This window comes from Zalophus californianus, chromosome 6 (genome assembly GCF_009762305.2).
Source record: "Zalophus californianus isolate mZalCal1 chromosome 6, mZalCal1.pri.v2, whole genome shotgun sequence".
In the NCBI taxonomy this organism is placed as follows: domain Eukaryota; kingdom Metazoa; phylum Chordata; class Mammalia; order Carnivora; family Otariidae; genus Zalophus; species Zalophus californianus.
The window spans coordinates 26,321,221-26,343,348 of NC_045600.1; the positions used below are offsets into that span (position 1 = coordinate 26,321,221).

Below are 22,128 nucleotides of genomic sequence, written 5' to 3' on the forward strand. Positions count from 1 at the left end.
AGCCTCGGGCTGCCTGCAGAGCTCCCTCTCCCTCTGCCTCTCCCCCTGCTTATGCGTTCGTTCTCTGTCAAACAAATAAATAAAATCTTTAAAAAATAATAAAATTTGTGTTGCTTTAAGCCATTCAATCTGTGGTAATTCGTTAGGGCAAAAACAAGAAATGAATACGCCTGTGAAAACTGCATTCGGGTCTTTAAAATGCCTCCTCCCCTTTGCTTTGCTTCGAACCTTAACTTAAAGGTGCAGTGGATTGCATTTTACATAGGGGTTGGGATGAAAAAGTCAGCATTTAAGGAGAAATGTTTGCAAAAAGCAGGGACCAAGACCCACTGAAAGAACCAGATCAAGAGTACCCAAGGTGCCCTCACCCCTGGACACCCTCACCCCTGGGCTTGGGCTTACTGATTATAAGGGCCAGCTAAACAAATCACACCCTTTGAATTGTCTCTCTCTCCCTCTAAGCATTTAATTAAATTTGCATCAATTCAAAGAGCATATGCTGGAACTTCATTGTAATTTCAGATTTTGTTTTTATTACCTGAGTTTGCTAAGGAAAGAATGGAAAAACAAAACCTATTTGTGCTGTGGCTTGTTCTCTTTTATTATGAAACATACCAAGCATACAGAAGAATGTGAAGAATATCACTCACCTCTGACAAATTCTAACATTATTCTACATTTGATTCAGATTTTTTAAAATAAATGAAATATTACACATACAGTTGAAGCCCAGTGTCCTTCCCAGCCTTGCAGATACTGCCCTCGACCCCCTCTCTCCCCTCCCCCGGGAGCATTCCCCATTACTTATTTTGATATTTAATTTTGATAGGAGTCCTGTGCATGCTTTTATAGCTCTACTATCCAGTGGTGTGTGTACCCGTAAACAGTAAAATATTAGTTTCCATGTTCAGAAAGATTACATACATGGTACACTGCATATATCCTTCTGCGACTTGCTGTCCTCTTCAGCTCAACACTGTGTTCCTGAGATTTATCCACACCGACCGATTCATGTAGCTCTGGTTCATTTTTAACTGCTGAATAATATTTGATTTTATAAAAATACAATTTGTTTATCTGCTCTTCTGTTCATGGGTATTTAGGTTGTTTCCAGTTTCTCTTTATTACAAACAGAGCTCGGTGAAATTCTTGTTGGTTTCCTTGGGTCCCTGTGCTAGAGTCCCTCCAGGGTAGGAGGGAAATTGCTGGGTCAAAGGACGTGTTTAGCTTCAGCATCTCCGGTTATTGCCAAATTGCTTTACACAGGAGTCCCACCGATTTCCTACTAGTGGCCTATGTAAGTTCCCTTTAATTCATATCCTGACCAACACATCCTGGTTTCTGCCCATCTGATTGCTAATGGGTCTTGTCCTTCTTATAGATTGCACGGTTGATTCTCATAGCAACTCTGGGCACAGGCCTTTTTTATGACCACCTGGCAGGAAGGCATAGGGAGGCCCAGGGAGGGGATGATGAGCCCAACACAGATGACTGTGGCCATGCAGGAGCCGAATGAACCTAGGAATCTTGGATCCCAGCATTCATCACTAGAGGAACTGGATACATGGCCAGAACACAAACTCTGCAGCCACCTTTAGAGACTAGAAGACATTAAATCATTTGCACTATGTGGTAAATAGCAACTATCCACACTGGCAGAGAACAAGATAATTATCATTTTATGGTGACTACTCGGCCCCTTGTAGTTTGCCTGGCACACAAAGGGCAGGCACTCGGTATACTCGTGGAGGGAAGAGACAAAGGAAGTACTGCAGATTTCTTAAACTTCTCTGAGCCTCAACTTCCCCATCTGTAAAATGGGCGCATATAGACACTTACCTGGGAGGGCTGTTGTGAAAACCAAGGGCCTACAGCAGATGCTCCAAACATCCTCTGACACCACACACCGGGAGGCCCACCGAGCATGCCTTGCACCCCATTCCCTAGGCAGACACCACAAGAGGCAGCCGAGTAAGTAAGAGTAACTTTTACTGAGCAATACAGGACTGAGTACTATGAAGGGTTTACCAGGATGGAAATGCACCCCATGCCCGCCCCGGCCACCCCCAACACCCAGAGACTACTACAGTACTTAGGAGTTACACACAATGGCCATAACTGCTAGATATCTGTTCGTAACAAACAAACCATAGCATATTTATACTATATCACATCGAGTGATTATAGAAATCCATATATATATTGCTTGTATAAAATCTTTTTTTTTGTAAAAAATATTAAAAAAAAAAAAGAAAGTATAAAAAAACATGTGCAGTTGAAAGCCCTGCCAGGACAGCCAGTCTGTAAACATTCGGTGAGTATGTGCTTTGGAAGGGCGCCCGCGCCTCGTGCCCGCAGCAAACTCCAGCGGGGCCGGCGGGGGTGTGCCCCGGCTGCCGCTCCGGCAGGGCCCCCCCGCGCTGGACCCCGGGGGTGGGGCAGGGATGGCAGGGCCCCCCTCCCCCCCCACTCCCGACGGCACCCCCTCCGGCCTCGCAGCAGGGTCAGGAGGCAGGGCTGGGGGCAGGCGGGCTGCAGTCTGGCTCTGAGTTCCATCCCCAGCCGAATTTCGTTTGCAACCCCATGGCTTCTCCTGGCTGCTCTGAGGTCCCTCCGTGGGTGCCCTGGCGCAGAGGCCGGAGCGGTGCCCCAGGCCATTCGGTGCGGGTGTCTCTCTGGCCAGAGGTCTCTGTCCTGCCTCCTTCAAGCTGGGCCCCAGGCAGGGCAGCCCCACCCGAGCGTCTACTTTGGTCTCAGCGCTTGGTCCTTCTGGTTTTGTCAGCCGGTTCTTCCCCTTGTGTGGCTGATCGGAGTTTCACAAAAAAAGCCCGGCCAGAGCTGGCTGGGCTGAGCCTCGTTGTAAAGTTTGTCACGCAGCAAGGAAGGGCCCTCTGGGAGCCCTCGTTCTCTCCCCTCTTCCCAAATGCTCCTCCTCGTCCTCCTCATCCTGCTCCCAGCCCATGGTCACTTCTTCTCTAGCTGCTCCAACAGCGGGTTGCCTTCCGACTCGGGGGTCTTGACGCTGTCCGTCCGGACAATGCAGGTGGGGCGATGCCGGTTCAGCATCAGGATGAGCTGCTGTCGCTCCTGCTTCAGCTCCTCGATCTGAGTCTTCAGCTCCGCGTTCATGAGTTCCAGCCGCTCAGATTCCTGGAGCACAGAAACAGAGACGGGGCTGTAAGTTTTCGCTGGGGACGAGCTCTGCCTCTGGAGAGGTACAAGGCATCCCCAGCTGGCCCTTGCCTGTTTTCTGCCTGCCATGTTCCCACTGGAGTAAGTGACTTCCTGCAGCAGTGCCCGTCACACCGGTGACCCGGGCCAGGGTCAAAGTGGGATGAACCCAGGTTATATTCTGGGGGCGGCCCCTCTCGGGTCCCACCTCCCTCCCATCACTCAAGTCACTCCAGCCACAGTGACTTCTTTGTAATCATGCAAATATGCCAACGCTCTCCTGCCTCCTGGCCCTTGCCCCAGAAACAAAGGGTGGGAGAAGAATTGTGGCTCAGGGGCACCAGAGCAGGTGCATGAAGGGTCCAGAGGGGATGTGGCCCACAGTTGGCAGTGGGTGGCAAAGTGCTTGGATGTGTGATGTGTAAATGTATGTTGGGGATATTTTGGCCTATGGGATCCCCGAGCCCAGTGTGGTCATGTCATTCCTCCTAAAATGTGGGCTTCCTGATTATGAGCCCCCAATTATTTAAACAGCCTCTTCTTTATCCCCTGTTATCTAGAAGCTTTGCTCATTGGGAGGCAATCAACTGTCATCCCTCTGGATCCAAAATAAAGTTTTACATCTCAAGTGAGATTCCCAGTGAACTTCCAGCTCAGTTGGAGAGACTCCAAGGAAAAGAAGCAACAATGGCGATTGGATTTTGCGGGGAGTTCACCTGTTCAGAGGGTGGATAGGTGATGAGCATACCATTTCAAGGCTTGGGGCGGTCAAAACAGTTAAGACAGGAAAGCTCCTGAATGATGTTTATTGGACTGTGTCTGAAAATGGGCAACTAATTCGAGAGTTGGAATTGACTCAAGGGCCAACAAAGGTTTAGCCCAGTGGTTCTCAACTAGGAGCAATTCTGCCTACTGGGAGACGTTTTTGGTTGTCACAACTGGGGAGGGGGTTGCTGCTGGCATTTAGTGAGTAGGAGGCTGGGGATGCTCCTAAACATCCTGCACAGGATGGCCCCACAACAAGAACTATCTAGACAAAATGTCAACAGCTGAGGTTGTGCAACCTGTATCAGGCAAAGAACAAGCTGTGGTTGCCACTGCGTGTGTGACAACTGAGCGGGGTGATGCTGGCTGGGGTCTAGGGGCCAGCCCCTCTGGCAGGCAGGGCCGGGCTGAGCTCAGCCCCCTTCGGGGGGTCTTTGGGGCCCTTGGTGGGGCCCACACTCATCCCAGGGCTGCTGTCTCCCACCCGCTGGTCTGCCTGAACTGTCCTTGTGCTGGTCTCTGAGGTCACAGCACGAGAGCCCGGGCAGCTCAGACTGCTGAGACTTGTAGTCCTCGTGACCAGATACTGAGGGAGAACAGCCTCAAAAAAAGGAAAAAAAATGCTCAGGGGGAAAATATTAAAAATCAGCTATGGTGGTTTTTGGTTCAACAGGATGAAGTATGATGGGGAGGCTGGCCCTGTCCCCTGTTCTCAGAATTCCAAGAGACTGCCATCTCTGGAAGCCAGGAGAGAGACGCCACGTGAAACCATGAGTCTATGACCCATCAGTTGGGGGCAGTTAGGTGCTAATCTTAGCTGCCTGCTCACTGGATCTGATGAGCTCATGACGTTGGGGACTTCTCGCAAACCCTCTGACCATCTGGTTCCCCTGAGCCAAGATGTTAGCTCCAACTTTGAATCCTCTGAGCCTCTGTCTCTAGGAGTCTCTGTTCAATCCACCCACCCGCATTTGCTGAGGACTTGCAGGTACAATGAACGTCTGGGGGAATCAGGGTCCATACAGGAGGGAAGAGTTTACTGTGTGCCCAACAGCAGTGCAGGGGCTAGAAGACCTTCCAAGAGGGCTAAATGGCTAGGTCTAGCCTCGGGTTTAAAAAAATGGTTGGGTTGAGAAGGTCAGCTGGTGTGGAGGAGGTGGGACATCAGGAAGGGAACCCTGAGTGGACACAGACACAGACATGGGAAATAAGCTTAAGATGTGTTTAGGAGATGAAATCTTCCACTGTGACCATAGGTCACTTTAGGACAGAAGGGTAGAGAGCCTTCTGGAAGGCAGACTTAGAGCCACATCAGGCAAAGCTGTAGGGTCTGGAATCAGAGTCTAGAGAAAGTTTCCTAACTACCCTGAGTCTCAGTTATCTAATGATGATGCTCATGGGGATTAAATGAACTCACACAGGAAAAGCCCCTTGTCCCCTGAAAGGTTAGGGAGGCTTAGGAATTTTTATTTTAGCGTTGAGCAAGGACCTACGAAGAAGGAGAAGGAGAAGCAGCAGAGGAGGAAGATGGTTCAAAGCAGCCTGGCCCGTCCAGGTGACTGGCTGTATCTGGAGAATGAGAGAGGCTGGGGCGCCTGGGTGGCTCAGTCGTTAAGCGTCTGCCTTCGGCTCAGGTCATAATCCCAGGGTCCTGGGATCGAGCCCCACGCATTGGGCTCCCTGCTCGGCGGGAAGCTTGCTTCTCCCTCTCCCACTCCCCCTGCTCGTGTTCCCTCTCTCGCTGTGTCTCTCTGTCAAATAAATACATAAAATCTTAAAAAAAAAAAAAAAAAGAATGAGAGAGGCTGCCTGTGGACCTTGTTGGGGGGGGCGGGGTCCAAGGCCTGCATTGGGGGAAGGGGCTGCTGTTTGGGGGATGGCAAGGAAGCAGTCGGGTTGCAGGTGAGTAGACGTTAAAAGTGGACGTGCAAGGGCCAGGGTCAGACCCGCAGCATTCAGTACTAGGCGCCAATTTACCTCCTTGAAACGATGCATGTCGAACCAACTTCATGGGTGAACATCTGTGTCACACAAAAACCCAAATAGGCGTGTGGCTTCACACACACATTCATCATTGAAATGGCACTGTGTTCTGTTGTTTTTTTTTTTAAATGTTAGAGTATATCATGGAATATCCTAAACTCTGACCGGCCGGCTGTCGGAATGTAACTGACTGCTTTGTAGTTTTATTTCCTTCTGTTTTATTGGGTGGTGCGATGTCTTTATTTATTGTGTAAGTAGAAGATGAGTTCAGAAGAATCTTTTTTTTAACCATGATTGTAGAAGTCGTCTGTGGTTTTATAACAGCAATTACCTGATCTGTTTTCCTAATTAATTAAGAAACGTGCGCTAGGATCTTCACATGTTAATTACGAAGCAAATAACTCTGCTTGCATTTTTGTTTATCGTTTTGGCTTCTGGTAGATATTTATTGCCCTAGAGAAAATGAAACCATTTGTTGTTTTAGAATAGAGTTAGTGCAAGTGAAAGTACATTGTCTCTACTACTGTGCTCTGCAAAGGCAGGAGAAAAAATACAGGTAAGGGGCTGGGTGTTTTGGCTTTTCATCCTGGCTATGGGACCTTGGCCAAGTCAATTCCCTTCTCAGGGCTTCAGTCTCCTCCCAGAAAATATAATGATTGGCCCAGGGGACTTTAAGCATTAAGATTCTCTGATTTAATCTTTTAAAACATAGTTACCCTAATGCACTTAAAAGAGTTCTACTTCCCAACTTTTTGGGTAAGTATTGGGAAGAAGGCTGGTGTGGCCCCTTCTGAGCCCCAAAGACCGGTCTGAATTAAAATCCCGACTCTGCCACTTGAGCTATGTCACTGTGAACCAGATCCCCAATTTCCCTGAGCCCAGGCAACCCGAACAGCGTGCTGGGCAGGAGAGGAAGCCCTGGGCTCTAGTCCCGCCTCAGCTGCTACGGGGCCTTGAGCAAACTTCCATCCCTCTGAGTCTCAGAATCCTCGTCAGGGTAGTGGGGGCTGCCTTGCCTCCTCCCAGAGTCACCGTCTTCCTGTGACGATCAAGGCTTGGAGAATGGCCATGAAGAGCGCAGAGCACCATGGGAGTGTGAGCTGGGGTTCCTGCTACCGAAGCCCAGGGAATGAAGGTGCGACAGGCGCAGCAGTTCCCGGAGTGCGAAGCGGAGGGGTTGTTGCCCCTCACTGCAGACGGAGGAGGTACCGAGGTCACCCTGGCTGCCTCAAGGACTCGGCTGGTCCAGGCGGGCGAACTTGGAGAGGCTCTAAGAGTCTCCCAGGGCAGCTCTAGGTGTCTGGGGGTCAAGGATGGGAAAGTGACTTTTTACGTTATACATATGTGTGTGGGGCGGGGGGAGGTACGCACACATATCCATATGTACCTCTGAGCCTTATAAATATTTTACCTGTTAAAAAATAGATTACAAGGGGTCCCTGGATGGCTCAGTCAGTTAAGCATTCGACTCTTGATTTTGGCTCAGGTCATGATCTCGGGGTCGTGAGTTGGAGCCCCATGTGGGGCTCTATGCTCAGTGGGGAGTCGGCTTGGGATTCGCTCCCTCTGCTCCTTCTCTCTCTCTCTCTCTCTCAAATAATAAATAAATCTTTAAAAAATAATAAATAAATAAATTACAAGAGAATTCCTCAGGTCTGTGGGCACTGGCTATCAACACAGCCATCGGCATCCATGTCCTAAACCTCACACCCAACTCTGTTTCCAAGGCCAGAGGGAAAGAGGAGCCTGGGAGGAGAGGCGGACTGGGATGGGCCCAGACAGGCCTGCCCAAACCCCCCTCCCAAACCCCAAGGCCACCAGGGACACCACCACAGCCACAGGACTGGTCTTCCCACTGCCCCAATCCTTGCCCCACGCTGCAGCCAGAGGGATCTTTCCAAGGTGCATCTCTCTCCAACTGAAACCTTCCATTGCTCGCCATGACTACATCATCCATCATCATAATGGGGATACTTGTGAGAGTAAAAGCAGGTGCTATTAATAAATAGGCCAGGACCAGAGGCATAAAGGGGGATTGCCCCAGAGAGCGAAGCACAGAGGATCACCCTACGTAGCAAGGACGGGGTGGGGGGGGGCACTGGCTATCAGTGGCTCCCCCCCCCCATTCTCCTCCTTGTACTCTAAATTCCAGCTATACTGACATTCTTTTTGATTCCTTAATCACATCCTTAAGCACCTCTGGCCTCTGGCCTTTGCTTGCACTGTCCCTGCTCACCCCTCCATCCCTGTCCTTCATCTTGTTAGCTCCTACGTCTCGCCTATGTCTCAATAGCAGTCTTTCCTCTGCCGAGGCTAGGATAGGGCCTCATGGTGTGTCCTCACGGCCCACCGGGCTCGCCCAACACAAGGCGCAGCACACATTAACCATTCCCCACTTCTATCTGCTGTCCGATGCAGACATCACCTGCTTGTCTGCTCTGCAGCAGGTACTCACTACACACTGGACGGATGGACGGATGGATGGATGGATGGATGGATGGATGGATAACAAAGGGATAAATGAATTCTAGCTCTAACATTTGCTGGCAGTGTGACTCTGGGCAAGTAATCTGACCTCTTCTGAGCTATAGGTCAATCTCTACAATGGGGATAACCAATGTTTATCTCATTGGAATGTTATAAGATTAAATGAGGCATGTGAAATATCTGCATACATACAGGAGGTGCTCAGCAAATGTTCCTGGAATGTGGAGAACACCTAGCACCATTCATTTGGCACCATTCACCGCACCAGTGTGTGTTCACTTGGCATATCTTGCCTGCGAACTGGCTGACAAGCCCTGGAAGGCAGGGATCTGGTGTGAGACTTCTCCGCTCCCTGCTGTGCCTCACCCAGCTCCGCGGGCACTCAGGGCTGGACATGAGGTGCGGGACTCTCCATCCATCTACAAGGCCCATGTGAGACATGTGCCTTGGAAACTTCTTGAAAGCTTCCAGCCCAGAGCTGGTCTGCCTTCTCTTCCAAGAAGGCTCCCAGCTCTCAGAGTCTAACTCCCACCTGTAATGGCCATTCACCTACCCCAGATACTTAGAGCCCAGTGGTGTACACATGGCCCCATGCTGTCTACCCCTGGGACCTTGGATTTTCTCTCTGCTGGTTGCAAGCATGGGAAGAGACCCATATATTCCCCACCATCAGAGAAAACCCGGGCCACGTCAGCCTTGTGTCTCCAGGTCCCACGGGAGAGACTATGTCTGCTCCTTCCTGTGTGTCCCCAGTGCACCTGACACAGTGCTGGGCACTGAGTACATGGATAAAAATGCTTGTCAGCAAATCAACGACTGAGTGAAAGAATGAACACACAGACGAATGAACGAATGAATTAGAGCTAGCAGAGCAGAGTGTTAAGAACAAATGCTTTGAAGTAGCCTCAGGTCTGAATCTCAGTTCTACCACTCAGTTGCTGAGGGGCCTGGGCAAGTAACTTAACCCCACCATGCCTTAGTTTCCCCATCTGTAGAAAGACAATAATGAAGCGCCGACCTCATACAGTTAATATGCCAACGAAGAGATAATATACTTACAGGACTTGGCACTCTGCCCAACTTTACAAATGTGAGCCACCACTGTTACTTGTTGCATCCTATAGAATAGAGCCGGACCCATGGATTATTATTGCAACTATCATTACTTAGTAATGAACAAGTGATCCAGAGTGGGGAGGCTGGAAACTACCAGCCTGGACTGATTAGCTTTCCTGGTCATGTCCCTTCACTGCCATGCATCATTTTTGAGATGCGGCGAAGGCCTAAGAGCTAGAACTCCAGAGGGAAAAAGAACAAACACCCTGCTTGGCACAGTCCAGGTGTAAGGGCAGGGACCCGCTCTGAGGGCTGGGGAGGGAGGTGACCCCCTCTGCTGGCCTTCGAGTGCAGAGCTGACCTCTGGTCCCTGGCAGCAGAGGCTTGGGGGTCACCCTCAGGGAGGCTGAGGGCAGCCAGACGGGATGCAGGGCTGGAAGAGCCTCCTGCAGCTAAGGGAGGAGCTTCTCTCTCTCCTGGTGCTGCATCCACCGCTCACAAGTTGGGAGGTTGTCACCTACACGTCATTAGCATCCACCCTAATAGACAACTTTGGCAGCCACCAGGGTTTCGAAATGAGTAGTAGCAGTCCTAGGCCCTGTGGGTCAATCGGCACCAGGGTCTGACCTCATAGAGGGGACTTGGCTCCTCCCACCTTCTCTGGCCTTCTGGGGATCTGGCTGGGTGGGACCTGAGGCCAGAGACCCTGGGTTGTCTTGGGTCAGGGAAAGGGCACTGGATGGGAGGCAGGGAAGAACAGAGGGGTGGCGGCCCTGTGGGCAGATGCGGGCCCGTCCACCTCGATTCCACAGGCTTTGGTGCCGAGCCCGCTCTGAAGAATGAGACAGGCGTCCCGCCCCGGCCCCTGGCCTGCTCACCCGCTGCAGAAACTCCGTCCGCTCCTTCTTCTTGTTCCGGCATCGGGCCGCCGCGACTTTGTTCTTCTCCCGGCGCCTTTTCCTTCGCTCCTCTTCTTCATCTAGCTGTGAGGGGCACAGAGCCGCCGATGAAACACGGAGGCAGGCCTGGAGGGCAGCTTCCCTCCCGACACACACAGACAGATGGGCAATCCCCCTCCTAACCCCCATCTCGGCGGTGAGCAAGCCGGCCCTGCCTGCCAGCCGGCCTGCTTCCTGGCCGGTGGGATGGCAGCGTCTCCCAGCCGGCCCACGGGTCCTCCTGGAGCAGGTGGGCAAACCTGGGAGGGCTCAGTGGCCCGGGAGGGCAGGGCTGCCTGGGTTCTGCCGAGTCCAGCAGGCTCCGAGCCTAGCAAGTCTCCTCACACAGAGGTGACACTGACACCCAGCGGGCAGTGGCGGTCTGCTCTCTTGCCCAGCCCGAACCTTCTGGGCACTATTTTCCAGGCCAGCAGTCCCCAGGCACTTCCTTTAAAAAATGCCTTGGGCATGAACACAGATTTCACGTTCTACCCCCACATACTTCCACCTCCCCAGGTACCCTCCCTCCTGGTCCTTCCAGAGGCTCCGATCCACCTCCTGGCGCTCCTAACCAGTCTCCCCAGTCTCCTCACCTGGCTTTGATCCTTCTCCCGGCTTCTGCATGCTCTTTCCCCATGACACCCACCTGTATCCCAGGATCCCAGGGTGCCCCAGAGTGCCCTGCGCGGGACACAAGCAGACAGGCTTCCTGAGTCTCCAGCTTTGCTTGCTTCTTCCCCAGGACACTTTAGAAAGTTCACCGTGCATAAGACAGGGCCCATTAAATGAGAAGGAAGAAATTCACTGCTCACCAACCCTGACTTTCAGTGAAAGTTGCAGGTTCTCTTGTTTCCTTAATAATAACAACAATAACTGCTCTTCGATGCCTATTTGTTAAATGCTTTCCACAGAGATCATGTTATCCTCACGGTCAATGAGGAAGGTCCTATTACTGTCCCATTTTACGGTTGGTGGGACCGAAGCTGCAGGGTTCCATTTGCCCAAGGCCATCCGACTAAGAAATGGCAGGGTCGGGATTCTAACTCGGATTTCTCTGACTTCAACCTTCCTGCTCTTGACTGATCACGGGCCCACACAGCCCTGACCCATCAGGGTCACTTCGATGCAGTGCCTCTCGCTGTCCGTTAGCGACCAGGGGGGTCTGGAGGACACACGGGACCAGCTGGGCTGAGGACAGCTTAGAGGCCACGAGAGAAGTCGTTGGACTGCTCTGGGCCTGCCAACTCTCTCACTTCTCGAGCCAGTGGGGGTGAATCTGGCAGCCTGAGGCCTGGAACAAGGTCTCAGCAGAAAGGGCCCCAGGCCAGGAAAATAAACAGCCTCTCTCCATGCTCTCCCAGCATGCTCTAGGAGCTTAGGACCGACAGCCTGGCCGGAGACCAGCACGCATGGCCATCGGCGCAGGCCCTGGTGAGGCGGTCCTTTCTCCTTCCCCGCCACCTCTGAGCTTCTCCCTGACCCACTCCCACCCGTCCTGGGAGGCTGGCTGGAAAGGCACCTTGTCAACAGCGCCACACCCAAGCACCTCCCAGCCCCTTGGCCTCCCTTGAAACAGAACCAGAAGTGACAGCTCCTCTGGCTGACCTGCATCTGGGAAAATAGAAACCGGGACAAAACTGATTCCGCCCAACCTCAACCTCACCCCCAACACAGCCGAGGTAACCGTGACGACAGGCAGAGGGAAGGAACGGGAGGAAGTGGCTGGCGGTGCAATCTCCCCTCGGCCAAGAGGGTTTGCCCACAAACTGCCGAGCTGATGTGTGCAACCCGGGCAGTGCGGGGCTCATGAGGCCGGAGTGAGCCCGGGCTCTGACAGAACAGCCACTTCCTGGGGGACACAAGCTCCATCCTCCAAGACCCCGCTCCCCACCCCAGCCCTGCACGAAGCCAGGGGCAAACGGAAGCTGCTCCAGCTGCAGATTCAAAAAGGCTCAATGCTGGGCGTTTAAGAGCTCAACTGGGCCAGGCTGATGCCCCCATCGGGGCTGCTCCAGCCTCATCCATCCCCTCCAGCCATCACCCTCCCTCCAGATGTCTCCCCCTTCTCCAAGCCCGCCTGAGACGACCTTCCTTTCCCCATTGGTAAACTCTTACTCAACCTTCAAAAGCAAATGTCACCTCTTCCAGGAAGGCTCTTTTGACTCCCCAGACAGAATTAACTGCTTTGTGCTGCCACAGCCCTGTGAGTACCAGGCTGTAAGAGTCTCTCTCACATCTCATCAGAGTTCTCTGTTAATGTGGGTATCTGTCTTCCCTGCTAGGCTGAAGGATGGGGGACCTAAACATCCCCAATGCCTGGATAGAACATGGCACTTCATGCGGGCTCAGTAAGTGTTAGTGGAATGAACGAAATAAAAGATTCCAGGGAAAGATGGCATAGGCTTGGATTCTATAATTATAAAAACGATTTACTGCCTATGTTTGCCTCTGATAAGCTTTCCCCCGGTGCTAGTAAGGAGACTTTTCCACCAGGGTTGGCCTCTTCTGTCTGTGCAGGAGGCCAGCAAAGCTTGGGGGTTCGGTCCTGTCTTCCCCAGAAGCACACTGACCACAGACAGAGCCTCGACCCGGAGCAGGCCCCTGATGGCTATGGTAGGTCTGCACAAATCCTGAATAGGCCCGGACACAGTCTGGGCTGGGCAACCCTCTGCTAAAGTTCCACGGGCCCCCAGTAGCCTCCAAACCCATCCCCAGGCCTCTCGTGCACCCATGCTCCACCTCAGCTGACATCTCCCAATAAGGCAAGAAATGGCCCCAAAGGCGCATTACCACACCTTCCCCATTGACACTGTGCGGCATCTTCCCCAAATCCTCCTGCTGCTATGTAAGAGCCGCTGAGGAAATTCGGAAAACAGCAGCTGAAGTCCTGCCAGAAACAAGAGGGGAGCTGGGCAGTGCCCTCAGCCTTCTCATCCCCACGGGCTGACTGTGGCCCAAGCCCCACGGGAGCTCTGTGCCCACCCCCGTACTGCCGCCGCCACCAGCCTCCTCCGGGCCTTCCCTCACCACAGTGAGGCCACTGCCCCTGCTCCCTGATGTTCCCCAGAGTTTCTAAAGCATTTGGCCGCGAGGGGGTGAGACAGGAGAGAGTGTTTTTGCCACACACAGTTCAGCCATCTAAAACTGGAACCCCAAAATGGGGCATGACGATTTTTTTCTGCAGATACAGCTGGAAGAACGAGAATATTTAAGAGGGAGGCAGCCTGACACTCAATACATTGAAAGCCCCATGAGATGGGGGCCTGTTCTCAAACTTAGCTCTGGCTCTGTTTTTCCCAAATTCCCGGGAAGGCCCGGTGCAAAGCTGTCTGTGTTCTGGGGTGAGAAGCGAAGGGGTACCCTTGTGCCACACTTCACACTGGAGGGACAGGCTAGGGGACCCACGGCCGAGAGGGTCCTCATGTTGAGCAGTCCCTTCTCAGACAGCCTGTTTTCAGGTCTCTGCTGGTGGGCTGGGGGACCCCTAACGACAGCTGACGGGACGAGGTGTGAACAGTTGACCAAGCTGGGCTGGAGTCACCTCCTGAAATCTGAAATCAGACCGCTGGACCAGGGGGCAGCCAGCTTCAGCCCTGTGCCCAGAGAAGCAGAAAGATCAGGCTGCTGATGTTCGGAGACGAGCAGAAACCAAACACCATGTGTCAGGAGAGAAACCAACACTCAGCCACAGAGGGGCATCGGGGAGACAAAAAGAGGGAGTGGGTGACAGAGAGGAAAGGAGGGCCTGCCCCAGGGTGAGGTGTCCACACTTACTCTCGAGCTCACGCAAGGGCAGGGCCGGCACCCAGGACTGATTGCCTCCCTAAATGCCATCTTGCAGCGCATCCTGTTTGCCTCACACTGTCCAGGCCCTGAGAGAGAAAGGGAGCTCCAGACAGAGAAGGTGAAGACAGAGACTGAGAGGAAAGAGAGGAACACAGAGAGACAAAGGCGCAGAGCCATTAGAAAGAGAAAACAGAGGCATGAACAGAGGTTAGTGGTTCAGATGGGCTGAGAGAACATAGAGAAAGCACACACGGAGAATCCTCTGGATTCCACCCCTGGAGGGGCCTGCATTTCCTGCCCCTTAGGTCCATGGTGCATAGCCCTGGATCTATCCTGAAACAGTCCTCCTCTGGCCTGGAGGGAGTCTGAGAAGGTTTCTGCCTCTGGGACACCAGGGTCCCATCCTTGTAAAGTCAGGGGATGCCAGGTGATAATGAAGGAGCAGAAGGTGTCCTCCAGGGATGCAGGAGGGGAATCACTACCACCCAGGAGCCATGCTTCTAGAACAGCTGGGGAAACGGCAGAGCCTGGATGCAGAAGGGCTTGAGCAACCAGAGGTGGGTCACCTCAGCAAGCATCAAATCCTCGGGCCTTGAAGTCCCAGCAGGCTAAACGGTCTCAGTAACCCATCTAGGACAGCCCTGTTACCCTCCCCACTTTTACAGATGAGAAAACGAAAGCTATCAAGGCTGCCTGGAGGGTCAGGGACGGCTTCCAGTCCAGGCCTTTTGGCCCCAGGGCCCAAGTGCCTCCTGCTCTTTGAAGGGTTGGTGGTCTATGTCACAGGCCCCCTGTCCTTTCCGCTCCATCCTGCTGCCAGGACCGTAAAGCTTCTGGCTCTGAGGGCAATGACTATGTTGTTCTTTTTCTGATTTGGGTCTTTTAAAATAAAAACAATTCATTGCACAAGGAACACTGGATGTGTCACGTTCAAGCTGACCGGTTTTCAGGAGGGCCCCCCCCCCACTCCCCTCTCATAGGCCATGTGGCTTTCACATGGTGGCAGCCTTCGCCCAGACTTGATTTTGCGTTCTGATATTTCATAAGCATTTCCAAAAATACATCTGGCAGGGCCCACAAAGAGATAGGATGAGAAAGAGCGATGACGCTTTGTAACCCGAGGCACTGAGCATATGGCTGCTCTCACATGGACGGAGCCATAAAGGTAAGAGCAATCAAGCTGGCGACAAGCAGGAACCAAGGGGGGAGAAGAACCTCGCCAGAATGCCAAAGGCCTGAAAGGCCATATCGTGCGCTAGAACCGCAGCATGGACAGAGAGAAGCAGGCTGAGTGGAGACTCATGGCATCAGGGTTTGTCAGCCTGGCCTTTAGGGTCTCCGAGGCCTGTGTGCTCCTGGGCAAGTCAGTGGCCTCTCCAAGCCTCTGTGTCTCACCTGTACAAGGAAAGCACTGAGCACCGCTGCCCAAGCTCGTAACAAGGACTGAGTTCCAGTCCAGGACCTGGGACACAGGAAACGTTCGCTAAGGGCCCGACTGCAGGCCTGCCTCCCCAGGTGAGGTGAGAAAGCAGCGCTAGTGCGGCTCGGGGCACCCAATCCCCATGCAGCGGAATCTGGCATAGGAGACCTGGTGGGGGGGGGGAGGCAGGATGGGGGGCTGCTTCAAGGCACACAAGCTGTCCATGAGTAGCCCCGGAGTAACAGCCCGGCAGCCTCCACATCTAGCCCCGGCTGGGCCCACTAGGGTGCCCCCCACAAGGAGGAGCCACATTTCAACACCAGGGACCCATGAGCACCCTGGGAAGTAAACACCCAAATACCAAACATACCAGACATTCCCCCACATAAACACGGCTGCACTGAGCCAGGGGCTTCGGTTCCTCGCCACTCCCCTGTCCAGCCACGCATCCTTACACAAAGTAGGGCAGTTCAGGGGCAAGACCTCTGCAAGCCAGCACAGCCAGGCCCACAACCCGCCCCCTGCGCAGGGAGGAATGAGGAAAGCCGGGGGTGGGGGGCCCTCTGTCCGACACCCTGGCTGACCCCCCGCCCCCGACCCCACAGGGGCCAGGCCCTCCCTGTCAGCATCTCCCCCGGGGCCAAGCTGCTGGAACCTTCTGCTCTCCTCTCCTGTCTTCTCCAGCAAGCCTCCCCCTCTCTCAACAGCCAGGGTCTGGACCTCAGCTGTGAAATACCGCGCAGTTTCAGCGAACACTGGGCAGGGCTGTAAGAGAAAATTCAAGCCAAATGGTCAGTCTAAGGCTTGAGCTGCAAACTCAGATCACCTCCAGGGCCCAAGCAAGTAACTGTTAGTGAGGGCGGAGGGCTGGATGGGGCTGTGGTCTGCAGACAGGACACCCCAACTGGCCCCACCACAGCAGCACGGGCTCAGGGTTGACAAATCTTCCAAGTTTTCAGGCCTTGCTGAAAATACAAGTTTTTAAGTAAAACCTTCCACTTTTCAATGTTGGCAACAAATTCCATCTTGAAAAGAATGCTTCGTGGGCCGAACATCCATGGGCGGCTGATTTAGGACCCCCAACAGGTGACAGACCCTGGAGGGGTTGGTCATCAGACACTTGGTTCTAGTCACTGGGATGTCCCCCTCTGTGACCGTGGGCCAATCAACTCATCCCTCCTGTCCTGTGGCTCATCTTTGCTAAACACAATAGCTCCTACTTCTCGCTAACCTTCAAACACCTTTCTTTGCAAGGTGGGTTTTAGGGGCCTCATCTCAGAGGTGAAGAAACAAGGTGAAGTGTCTGCCCGAGGTCGCCAAGCTGGGAGCAGACAGGGGTTGGAATCCATTACGTCGTGCTGCCTTCCCACAGTGGGCTGGAGTAAAAGCTCCCCCAAGTCCCGGCCAGCTCTGATGTCCCTGGGCTTTTACTCACCAAACCTTCAAGGGCAGCATTGGCTTAACTGAGGGGAGACAGAGGAGGGTGTGGGAAGGACACCTTTTACCTTTTAAGAAGTTTCAGAAATAGTCACTTTACAGACTCTTAGAGCCTGAAAGGAGAAGCCCCTAAGCCAGCCCCTGCATTTTATAGACGAGGAAACTGAGTCCCAGGGAAGGAAGTGGACTGCTCCAAGACTCACACTCAACGGTAGGGCCTGGGTCCTCATGGACGAGTCCAAAGGATGCTGCTTGGTCAGCCCCCCGGGGCCTTCTGGCTCCACCTGACTCCCTCTTTATAGAATTCTCTATGCTCTGGATGCACAACACTGACTTCGTCTGTCCCCCTCCTACTTCTCTGGCCTCTCCTTTTCTGTCCCTTGCCCAGGACCCTCTTCCCGTCCCTTTCAGGCTGTCTCCTGGGGCCCCACCCCTGGCCTCACTCCACGTGCACTACCTATGGATCATCGTTTTCATCCCCTCGTGTGGTTTCGACCACCATCTATATACGAACGCCAACCAGATCTTTACGATCAGGCCAAAACATACAACTGCCAATCTGGATGCTCGATCTGGATGTCCTTCGGCGCCTCAAAGTCTTTATCCTCAATTGGCTACTTCCTGTCTACTCTCTACCCCAGGCTAGCACCACGGCCTACCCACTCACTGGACCTAGACATTCAGCCCTCCCCACTCACTCACCTGTCCTTCCCTTTATGTCCAACTTTGGCTACCCAGGCCATCCCATTCCACATCCTGAACCCTCACCCTCCTCTTCCCCACTGCCACTTTCCAGCCTTCCTTCTCCCTCTCTCTCCTGGACCACCTCCTAGGAGGCCTCCTGACCCTGCATGGCCATCCTCCATCCCAGCCACTGGAGGGTATCTTTCTAAAATGCAAATCTGATCCAGTTATTTGTTTTTGGTCCTCATGAACCTCAGGATAGAGCTCCAGCTCCTTAATGTGTCAAGTAAGGGTGCCTGTGACTTGGCCTCACGAGCTCTGGTCTCAGCTCCCATCTATCCTCGCCTCCCCTCCATGTTGCTGCAACCCTGGGCCCGTCTATGCCCCACACTCTCCCGGCCACATGCCTTTGCCGCTGCTGTCTCCCTGGCTTCCTCTCACCCTGTACATTCAGCTCAAGCATCACCACCTACAGGAAGCCCTCCTTAGTTCTCATCCCTTCCAGGCTGGGGAGGTGTCCCTTTGTTCTGGGCTCCCACAGAACTCTGAGCTTATGCTGGCCCCCACCGTGCTGTATTCTGACTTTAGTTTCTGCCCCCTCCATGAACCTGGGAGTGCTTTGAAAGTAGAACCTGTGTCTTGTTGACTTTTTGTGTGCCCTGCACCTTGCTGAGGTTGTGGCCACGTGGAGTGCTCAATAAATGTTTGCTAAAAGGAAGCCTGATCCACAGAGCTGGTGACCTGGGCGGGACTCCTGACTCCCAGTCTGTGCCCTTTCCACTTCACCCTGGATGCCCCCCAGCCAGGCTATAATCAAACACATCCACCTATGAAAAAACCCACATGGTGGACGCCATGCTCACTCAAAGCATCAAACCAGCCTAGCCAACCACCAGGTGAAGGCTGTGAACAAGGGCTGCTAGAGGCAATGGCTCCACCTGCCAAGATGATTCACTCGGCTCCACGGGCCGGGAGCGCAGGTGGGTAGGCAATTGCTCAGCGCCCTCGGCGTCTACAGGAAATGGCGGGGAGTGGTGGGGCTATAAAGTAAGCCCAGTCCTGAGGTTCTGGAACTGAGAAGACCTAGAGATCCTAGCTAGCAGCACCCTGCGGCACCCACAGGCCAGGAAGCTCAAGTTCAAAGAAGGGGGGGAAGTCTGCCTCCATCCCAGGTCGGACGGTGGCACAACCAACCTGAACACCGCCGCTTCCTAGAACACCTTCTAGAAGCAGGAAACACTTTCTGTACTGAAAGCCTGACGCTGCTGCCATCGTGGGGCATCAGAGCCCCAGGGGGGATGGGGGGAATCTATCCAAACTGAACTGACTTCTCTGTCTCCTCACATCTCAGCAAGACAAAGTGTCCCCCTGACCTTGGCCCTCCCAGCCCCTTGTCCTCAGTAAGAACCTTCTCCTGCGTTAAGAGAACCTGTAAAACAATAGGCTGCTGAGGCTTGGGGCTGGTTTATATGAGCAGAATAGGGAAGGGCCATTCTCTCAGAAAGCAGTGGAGAACAGCCCATTTCCACTGCTAAGAAAAGACAGCATTGTGTTTGGAACAAAGCCTGAACAAGCCAGCTGGGCAGGGTGACACCCATTTGTGGTCCTGCAGAGAGAACAGCAAACGCTGTTCTTGCAAAAGGGAGCTAGAGGCCAGGAGACACAGGAAAAATCATCTTGGCCGGGACAGAAAGCCTAGCATTGAACAGAAAGGAGCTGATGATTGCCGGGAAATCCTTTTGCTGGAGAAGAGCTATTTGAAGAATGATGGCTTTTGTTGAAATATGTCTATCTATTTCAGGCCTGTTTCATATTTATGGTTTGGTGAGGTTTGGTTTCCCACTAGGCAATCAGTCAATTTTCTTGCCCAATTGACATTCAATTCAAAAGATAAGAAAGGGAGAGAAATAGGGGCCCCCACAAGACTTCCCCCCCAACCAAAAGACTGGTAAAAAGCAGAATATATCTGGCAGGGAAAATCAATTTTCTCAAAAAGTTAATAATACAGTTGAAACCAATTTTTAACAACAGCAGTGTAACATGCCTTGATTATACTGGGGCAAAAAAAAAAAAAAAACACAGACAAGAGCTCCTGCAAAATGACTACCTACAATTAAATGAAAATGCAGTTGTTGCAAAGAATATTCATGAACAGGGCTGTTCTGAAAGTCCCGAGTTGGCCATAGTAGAACATTTCAAGTGCCATCATCCTATTTAAGCCTTGGAAGTCATTTGCCTTTCATCATGAAGGTGAAAAACAAGGTCCTTGGCTTAATTATTCTCTACCAATGCAGTTCTGTTTAATCTGTATGCAGGGTGTGCAGCTAAAACACGGATTCCAGCCAATTTCTTTCAGGCATAAGGCACAGATTACAGACAAATCACTAAGCAGAACAGGTGACCTCTATTTTGTGAGTACTGAACTCTGGCTAATAAAAATCCCACCCAGGTGACGCAGCCAGATGAATTCACAACCAGGGATACCTAGCCTGGAGGATGGAAGGGTTTCACCATGAGTGATACATGTAATGAAATGGATGCAATGAAAGTTGAGAGATGGGGAAGGAAGGGCTTTGCAGCACCCAGGCAGGTGGAGGGGAGGTGGGGGAGGAGTGGGGTGGAGGCGGAGAGCTCCTGCAGCCCCAAGTTCTCAGACCAGAGCAGCTGAGAACTCCCGCCAGCTACAGCAATGGATGAACAGCTTATCTGATCCTCCCTTCTAAAACTATAAGAGAGCCGGCCTATTGACAAGCTTGGCAGCTTCATTAATTGCAAAATCCCTTAGGGTGCAAATGCTGGTGCGGTAAGGTTCTCAATACCTGGAAATAACTGGTTGGGAAATGTCTGCAGACTCAAATGGCAACCTTGCCTTACACAGATTCAGGTACCACACACATTAATGGACAGCTGATGGCGTGCAGATCCCTCTAGAAAGTCTGAGATCGCTTTGGAGAAAAACGTGGTCTTAGACAACCTCGTAGGCATTCTCAGAAACATTGCCGGTCAGAGCTGGAAGGGACGTTAGGGTCATCTAAACCTTCAGAGAGGGCTCCTGGGTGGCTCAGTCGGTTAAGCGTCTGCCTTTGGCTTAGGTCATGGTCCTGGGATCAAGCCCCGCATCCGGCTCCCTGCTCTGCGGGGAGTCTGCTTCTCCCTCTGCCCCTTCTCCCACTCGTTCTCTCAATCTCTCTCTCTCAAATAAATAAAATCTTTAAAAAAAAAAAAAACCCGGCAGAAAGCATCAGAATGACCCGGAGGGCTCGTTTCATCCCAGATTTCTGGACTCCACCCTCTAAAGCAGCTGCTTCAGTAGTCTCGGGGTGAGACCCAAGAACTTTTAACGTGCTCCGCAATTCTGGTCCACTGCTCTGCAGACCCCACTTCGAGTAGCGCCAATGTAAGCCAGTAGATTTCAGACTGGTTTCGGCAGAAGACGCTTGCTCAGATGATACCATTCTTTGCTAAAAAGATACAGGTGGTATTTTATTAGGAGGCTCACATTGTATCATAGTCATTCAGTGAGAACAATAAGGTGTGTTGTGATTGATGTAAAGCCTCTCGCTCAGGTTATGGGGAACAGCTGTGGGTTTCTGACAGCCTCAGGATCCAAATTATTTCCATCTCATGTTTCCCTTGCTCACACAGATCAGTAATTACAAGTGACGTGTGTGTAAATATGGACATAGGTAAATAACATTTTATCAGCTTGCCCTGCACTCTCATCAGTTAAAGAGGAGCAGAAAAAGCTCTGTTCTGAAGTCTACACACAATAGATTAACCTGGCACCAGGCATCGACCTGGCGGTGCTCCCCAAGGTGTTAGATTTGATAACTAATAAGTATGAGCATGTGTGGGGATCTTGCTTTAAAAAATAAAATTATGCTTTAAAAATGACTTAACCTCTCGAAATCTCAGTTCTCTCACAACAAATGGCACTAATAACACCTACTTGCTGTACGGTTGTTAAACAGATCAAAAGAGATAATGGTTACAAAAGCAGTCTACAAACTATAAAGTGCATTGCTCACGTGAGCCTTCTATCCTGAACCCAGATGTCCTCACTCCTTCAAAGACCTGGGCCAGTTTATATTGTACCAGAGGTTTCAACCAATGGCCACAGGCTAAAACCACCTGCCAGCCCCACCCAGACCAATTGAATCAGAATCTCTGGGCTCCACGTCAATATTTTTTTTTAAAACACTCTCCAGGGCACTCTAATGAGTAGCCAGGATTACTCCATATTTCCTCCCAAGTTCCATACAAAATGCAGCCAGATTGCTCTCATTGCTTCTGGAGGGCCACTAGCAATAAAAAGGGAAGAGGAGAAAATGCCCCTAAACAGATCCTGGCTTTTTCACTGCTGTTGGCTTAAGAGGGGGTTTTAATCACTATAGCTACTAA

At 52.2% G+C, this 22,128-nt stretch overlaps 1 protein-coding gene across 2 annotated transcripts in view; it reads right to left on the reverse strand.

Annotated features, from left to right (window-relative positions):
• Nucleotides 1–1,972: 1,972 nt before the first annotated feature.
• JDP2 (Jun dimerization protein 2) overlaps nt 1,973–22,128 on the reverse strand; it is a 39,695-nt gene continuing 19,539 nt past the window's right edge. Inside the window, exons 3-6 of one of the 2 annotated variants that reach the window (XR_003515649.1) lie at nt 10,341–10,445; nt 9,466–9,524; nt 6,251–6,372; nt 3,015–3,150 (exon numbers count right to left, since the gene is read on the reverse strand). Coding sequence is in view for 1 of the 2 variants with exons in the window: in XM_027569699.2 (XP_027425500.1) it covers nt 2,965–3,150; nt 10,341–10,445 (291 nt within the window). In the remaining variant the exon portion in view is untranslated. Of the gene's footprint in view, nt 3,151–6,250; nt 6,373–9,465; nt 9,525–10,340; nt 10,446–22,128 lie in introns of both variants that reach the window. The other variant, XM_027569699.2, reaches the window with a different exon arrangement.